Source organism: Panicum virgatum, chromosome 3N (genome assembly GCF_016808335.1).
Source record: "Panicum virgatum strain AP13 chromosome 3N, P.virgatum_v5, whole genome shotgun sequence".
NCBI lineage: Eukaryota > Viridiplantae > Streptophyta > Magnoliopsida > Poales > Poaceae > Panicum > Panicum virgatum.
The window spans coordinates 37746213-37753564 of NC_053147.1; the positions used below are offsets into that span (position 1 = coordinate 37746213).

At 43.7% G+C, this 7352-nt stretch overlaps 1 protein-coding gene across 3 annotated transcripts in view; it reads left to right on the forward strand.

Moving 5' to 3' along the window:
• The first annotated feature begins 2771 nt into the window (after nt 1-2771).
• The window catches only part of LOC120665892 (prosaposin-like), a 5058-nt gene continuing 477 nt past the window's right edge, over nt 2772-7352 (forward strand). The window contains exons 1-5 of one of the 3 annotated variants that reach the window (XM_039945609.1): nt 2772-3047; nt 3933-4016; nt 4752-4936; nt 5046-5243; nt 7218-7277. In XM_039945609.1, the coding sequence (XP_039801543.1) occupies nt 3938-4016; nt 4752-4936; nt 5046-5243; nt 7218-7277 (522 nt within the window). In that variant the 5' untranslated portion in view covers nt 2772-3047; nt 3933-3937. Of the gene's footprint in view, nt 3048-3923; nt 4017-4751; nt 4937-5045; nt 5244-7217; nt 7278-7352 lie in introns of all 3 variants that reach the window. The other 2 variants (XM_039945607.1, XM_039945610.1) reach the window with 2 other exon arrangements.

Genomic DNA, 7352 nt, shown 5'->3' on the forward strand with positions numbered 1-7352 from the left:
ATTAGCAATCTCCTCAAAGTAGCCTGTCTCTTTATCAGCAGCAACGTCCTCCTCCTTTCCTAATACCTCATAGTCAACCTCCACCATTCTGGGCAAAGCAAAAAGCTGACTGGAACCCTTGCATGTGTCACTATTGGCTCCCTCAAGCAAAGCCTCAAATTCTTTTACTGTTGGTGTCAAATTTGTATGACAGTTTGTTTCCTGTTTCTTCTCCATGCTTTCCACATCAAGAGCTTTAGAGGATGGTGAGCTGTGAATCACCTTCTGAACCTGACACTACAGGACTAGCACCATCACCAGAGCTTCCATAAACCAGAGTATTGTGACCCACCCTCTTGGTACCTGTCCCAGTCTAGGAAGCCTGTCCATTTCCATCTCCTCCTTGCCGATCTTGTCCCTCTCTAGCAAATTCCTCTAGAAACGGGGTGTAGCTGTTAGACTTTTCCTCTTCCTCGTCCTCATCATCCTTACCTTGGTTTCCTGGGTCTTGCAAAGTTGTGGTTTGCTGACCTGATCCCGGTTCTGTCTCCACTGTCTAGGTTATCTTATAGCCAAAGCCGTTAAGAAAGACCTCACTACTACCTGAAATTTCACCAGGATGTTTACATTGCACTTTCACTCTAACTTGCCCTCTGCCTATCAGACTTTGTTTGTCAACCTCTTCAGGATCCCCAATTAGAAAAGCCACTTCTTCAACCACTTTCTCCTTTCGAGCCCACTGTGGAAACCCAGAAGCTCTCACCCAGACACTAGATAGGGAGGCAAAGGAGTCGGTTGCCAGGCTAGATCTTTCCACACAAACTTTCAGGTCGGAGCTTCTGCACTGAAACTCAGTAAACTTTATCAAGAGGTCAAGATCAGCTTTGGAAGGAGCTACAAACTCATACATCCCGTTAGCAATCTTTCGAACCTGCCAATCCCAGGATGAGTTGATGAGGTAGCGCAACTCAGTAGTAACCTTGGCAACTGACCCGACCCCTTCTCTAATATGCATCACAGCCGTAGTCGAGGATTGCACTTGTTCATCTTCCTCCATCGGCACATGCATACTATAGAACATCTGACCCGGTATACCAAAACCACAAAGCTTCAGCCCTCGATTCACTTTGACCATCGGACAGCTGGGTGCCATATGTCCCACTTCCTTGCAGTTATAGCACAGGAGAGGATTTTTGCATTCAGAATGATGGTGTCCCTCCTGATTGCAGCGGAAGCAAATAACTGAATTCTCAGGTGGTTTACCACGATCTCCCCTCTAGACATTGGTTTGCCGTTGATCATCCCTCCAAAATCCCTGGCCACCAAATCCACCGCTGTGTGGTCCTCTATCCTAATCCCTGACCAGCTTGTGTCGCAGATCTCCATCCCCCAGTTGTCTCCCGCCCCCTTGGTCCTCAAGACGCCGCTTCTGAGTACAGTACAGATCCTCTTCCGTCCTCAACGCTGGGTCTCCTCTCATCCTCCCAACCCCAGCAGACCCGCCCTATTGTGGATCAGGGTAGGAAAACTCACCTCCTTCAAAACGGTGATCTGGCAACCGATCTCTGTCTCCTTGAATCGGCCGGAAATCACCGCGCTCCTGGGGCTTCCACGACGGATCCCTGAACTGGGATGAGCCTCTCTGGGGTCCTCCTCCCCCTCCCCCCTTTGGTTGAGCACTCCCCCTCTCCATTGGGGCGGCCACCTCAGAGAAAGATCTGTGATCTACTAATTTTGGCTCAAATTTCCAGATGTGCTTTGCAGAATGTCCAAAGCGGAGTACCTCTTCACATCGTGCTGGAAAGCCAACCTCCACCGCATCTAGGATCCTGGACTTTGGAGCCCACAACCATCGCACTTGGGCTGGTTTGGAGTAGGAGTGGTTGAAAAGGTCTTCCACACACGAAACCAAAAGGGTACACAGGGGTTGGATTGGGTTAGATTTCGGGATGGGCCTGAATATGGTGCTTGGTTATTGCCGCTTTCGCCTTCTCCCCCGTCAGAGCTTCGTTGGTGGGCACCAATGGCGGCAACCAGCTTCGGGGGACGCGCTCCATCATCAGCTCCAACTCATCCACAACTCTGTCCAACCCCAGCAGTTCCTCGTCACGATCTGCAGCTCCACAGAATAGAGACAGCTTGATTTCCTCTGCCTATCGCAACCGCGCCTGGGCTCGATCCCATTCAGTGATACGACGCCCGCCGCTGTGCAATTGAGGCCGCCACCCATCCCGGGGAAACAAACCATGATGCCGAGGCAGGGAAGCTTCGAGCTGAATCGCCTCCGAGATGGTCGGGAACGCCTCCTGAACAGCGACCGTCAAGCACCTCGAGGCCGCCCTACCGGGGATCCTCTGTCCGCTTGACTCCCCTATGGCAAAAGCGGACGGAGCCAGGGATGGCCCCCATCCTCCTACTTTTGAGCGACGGAGGAGCACGAACGACGGCGATCACCGGAGTTTCTCGCTCTAGGAGTTTCAAGGCGGCCCGTCCAAAACAATTTCTCGCTAGTCCTAACTCCTAACACACGCAAAACAGATTCCTCGCACATTCCCTTCGGGGCGCTGCGGTCACTAAAAACTCGACGTGGGGGAAGACCTCCACATTGTATTAAGAAGAAGATTTTCTCACATAGTCCGAGAAAATTTTCGAACCCCTACACCTATCTATACACGGGTTCCGTCGCTTTGTGAATTAGATCGGACCATACACGTGCTTTGGATATAGGGCAAGTGAGGGGATTTTTTTAACTTCAACCTGAAATTCGCTCCCACGAGAGTCGAAGCCGGACCTGAGCAGTGCCGCTGGTTCCGTCAGCTAGAGGCCCTTTGGCGACGCTGCGGTCACTCGGGAGAGCCGGCGGAGAGCAGCGGCGGACACATCCAGCTAGTCAACGCCCCGCTCTGTCTCCGTGTCTCATCTCGAATCCACATCTCCTCTGCGTTCTGGCTCTTCTTGCTCCACTTCCCTCTCCGTATCGGCGGTCGCCCGTGGGCGGAGGCTACCTGCCAGCCCTCGGCTGCCATCGGCCCCGGGCATTCCAAAGGTTTCTATTGTAGACGCACGAGGTTAGTCTGGAATCATCTTATATTATTTTTCCTTTTCAATTCACTTCTCCTGTGATACTTGGAATTAATTTGGCATCTTTAATCGTTCCCGGACGCCAGTCTAATTTCTCATCTTTAATTATAGCTAGTTGATTGTCTTTCCGAGTTCTGACAGTTCGAGAACGAAATTTTTAGGGGGAAATGATTGGCGATTTTTTTTCCCATTACTTCTCTGCTGACAGTTATGAGGTATCGAGTGAACCTACACATGCGCATCCAAATTAATTGTCATGCCTATGGTAGAAAGGTCCATCTTGTTTTAAGGGTACCTGCCTCTATTGCTCTAGACAGAAAAGAAAAAGAAACGAAAAGACTGGTACCCAGTGCTAACCTATGCTACTGTCAAGCACTAGTTCTAAAAATGTGTACTAATTTCATGGCAATCAAGAATACATCACCTCATAAAGCATGCATGTTAATTACGTTAGTTGTTTAGTTTGTATACTGAGGATTGTCCAAAACAAAGCAGGGAATTGGGAATCCGGTGCTGATCAATCAGCTGATAAAGCTTATCCAGATTTTTTGAACATGTAGGATATCTCAGTTTCTAATATTTTAGAACTAGTTGTTAGGGTTTACATGAAAATCTGCACGTAACAGGTGAAACCTGCTGGAGATTTGTATCTGGACGGAAATTTTTTTTTTCGAAAGATCCTGAACCTTACAGTTCGGCGTTCATTAATAAGAAGAAGAGAATTGACCCTGTTTATAGGAAATTTTTTTATCTCTGCTTTTATGCCTATCATCTTTTATAAGCATTATCTGTTAGCACAGTCAGCAAAGATTCAGTAGTGACATGGTGTATGCAGTGCTTTACTGAACTATTACTGTTTATAGGGGTTACAGACAATATGGGCAAAAGAGTTCAAGTTATTTTCGTCGCCAGTCTTGTGCTTTCATGCACAATAAGCTTGGCTTTGGATGATGATGGTGCGTATGATTTTTTATGTGCAATCGTATGTCCAGTGCAGGCATTACATGGCCAACATTGTTATTTTATTCTGAATAGCATTTTTGTTCTCTGTTAAAGCCAATTTAATGGGAGTCTACAAAAGAAATAATGAAACATCACTGCTGACAATTAATTAGGCCCTTTTTCAGGGACTAATAGATGAGCAAAATCATTTAATGTGTACATTTATAATTTTACTCTCCTGGCTTTGCTCTATCTTTCTCTGGCCTCAGCTGCCATCGAAAGCCCTGATGCAATCCATAGTAGATGTGTCTTTTCTGTTGTCTCTTGATGTTCATCAAACTAGCCTTACACTTGCTTTTTATGAATTCTTTATGTGTATTTGAAAGGGAAACGTGACAATTTTTGAAGACAACCCAACCAACCTAGGTTCGATGAGGACTTGACCTTAAGTGGTCTGGGCATAAACCCACACCCTCAACCAACTGAGCTAGGATCACTTCGTGATTATGAAAATTCCATAGATAATCAGGAAAGCCTACCTGCCAATTTGCAAATTTGTCTTAAATACTGAAAACTTAATCACCTAATAATCTTGAAGCAACTGCATGAGCATTTAGTAAGCAATAATACACGACTTACAGGACTTTCGCTGTGGCTACATTTTGTTGTTTTGCTAAATGCCATATCTCTGATCTTCACACTTGTTTCAAAGTAACTTATCATTTCGCACTTGTTTAATGTTATTCTAGCTACTATAAAGGCTCCTAATGTCAGCAAAGTATCTCTGGCAATGAAGGAAAACTCGCAATTATGCCAACTTTGTGAGCAGTTCACCACAGAAGCCCTCTTCTATCTTAATGAAAATGAGACCAAGACCGAAATCATTGATACACTGCACCAAGCTTGTTCAAAGTTTCCTTCTTTTAAGCTGGAGGTATTGTTGTCTACCTTCAAGATTTTCCTTGTGCTTCAATAGATGTGCCTGTATTCTAAAAGCTTTCCATTTCTTATGTAATGTATGCTTATGCATTGACTTCTGGCAGTGCACAAGGTTGGTGGATTATTATGCCCCTCTTTTCTTCACAAAAATTGTTTCTTTAAGCCCTGAAGACTTTTGCGTATCAATAAGTTTTTGTGTGGAAGCAAAATTCATTCGTCTCCCAATACATGAGGATGCTTGCACCCTTTGCCATGAGGTTGTCGATGAGATTGTTACTAATCTTGAAGATCCAGACATGGAGGTATTTGTTTCTTACCCTTTCTTCATTTCATTTTTTTCACTCAATTTTGGTGCATTTTTTGCGTGTGTTCTTGTGTTCTGTGATTGTAAGGAAGTTTACTTTCATCTGAATCTTTTTTATTCAATTCCTGGTATTTATGTAGAACTTATCTGTGATTGGTTCATTACAATGGATATTATGTAGAATTTCTTTGTCCAGGCATATGTTGCACTCTGCCTCAATATTGTGTTAGCATATTGGCATTTAGTAAAGGCTAGGCACTTTAGTGACTTTTATATGATGGAAGTTTTTAGCCACAAACTCAGGTAGATAAAAGCTTTTGCATCGTACTTTCAGTTTCAAAACAATATGTTTGGTGCATCAGATTGAATGGTTATACCATCAAGCCAGGCAAGGATTCTACATTGAGCACCAAGCGTACATAATCAACATTGCCCAGACATGCTTTCATGCCTTTTCCAAGTTTTTGTCAGTTGTTCCGTGGGCATTTGAATCGTGTACTATAGTTACGTTGTGTGCTATTCCAGTTCACTTTCCCCCCCCATGAGTATCAAAATCATGTTGGTAGACTAACTGCTTATTAAGCATGCGTGACAGTGCAGTTATGACCCATAACTCAATGAACACTGAGCAGCTGTGCAATCTAGGCATATGCTTTGCAGGGAAATAATGTGCGGCTCATTGATTTTCCTGATGCGTCCTATATCTGGATGGCATGGATTATTCTCTCAGTTTGATTGCTTTGCATGGCAGTCAATGGAATTCAACTTGTTAATGTGTGGTTGGAGTTTAGTCTCAACTCAACAACTAAGTTATAGAACAAACTGGTTGGTACATTAAACTCATGTTGCCAGGGCAAAAAAAACCCCAGTTTAATCTGTCTACGATTAATATTGATATAGTCTACTTTGAGTAATTGAGTCCACATATGGTGTGGACAAGTTTGTTGGGCAAACTTATCAGCGCAGGCCGCAGGAGGCACAGGGAGAAACGAGCGACAGCTCCTGATGTTTAGGAGCTAGCTGTTGAGATTGCAGAGGAGGATAGCATTAGTTAGTTTATTAGCACCGGTGTTATATAAGCCGGCTAGTTGTTTTGGTTTGGTCAGCAAAGATTAGATCTTTTGTTCAGGGTCCCCTCCAGGGGCTGAACTTGATTGAATCTACTTGTATTCATTATCCCTAAGATCAATAGAGCTACGTTTCCTCCAGCCACAACAACATATAGTGGACCCTACAATTTAGGAGCAGCGTTGTAGTATGTTGCCTACCTTTCGTCACCACCATGAGATACTAAGAAGTAGTTGGTGCGTGAAGTTAAACAGTTTCTACCTGGCTGTTGAAGTTGCATATGACTTTCTTATTACTCTTGCTTCAGTAAGTTACTTTTCAGTGTATTTCTTCAGAAGCCCTGCTCTTTAGTTTTACATGATTTCATAAGCTTTCCCACAGTATTGGTATAATGTATATTTGATACATAAGTAGCATGCTTTTATTTGTGCTTGGAATTTTTATGATGTTGACTCAATCAAGCAACCACAATATTGGTCGAATGGGACTATCCCACCGTCCTATGAAAGTGTTGGCATATCCTGGCTATGATGTACCTGATCTTTTTGAGATATTTGATTCGGACTAAACAATGGTTGGTCTTTTCTTTAATGGCATTTTAGGTTACACTCTGGTGAAGAATATTGATATTTCATTAACAGCTCACTGACCCTGTCTACCCTTCCTTTCCTTTTAGTTAATATATAACAGTATGGGTCTCCCTACTGTTTCCCCTGTAAAAAAGAAAGAATATTGATATTTGAACAACATTTACGTATTCATATGGATTTTTGTTAATTTGTGGATGGTGGTCCCTATTTCATAGTGCTTTCTTGCTGTTACTGATCAGTAATTTTTGTGCCAAGATTACTTTTAAATAAAAGGACACAAAGCCTTATGTCATGGTTCTATTCACTCTTAACAGCTTAAGATAATCGAGATACTTCTGAAAGGATGCAACAATGCAGAGAATTTCGTACAAAAGGTAAGGCTTACAAGATTTTGCTAACATAGACTGATTAATTCGATATGATTGTTTAAACAGTGCCACTTCTTTTTC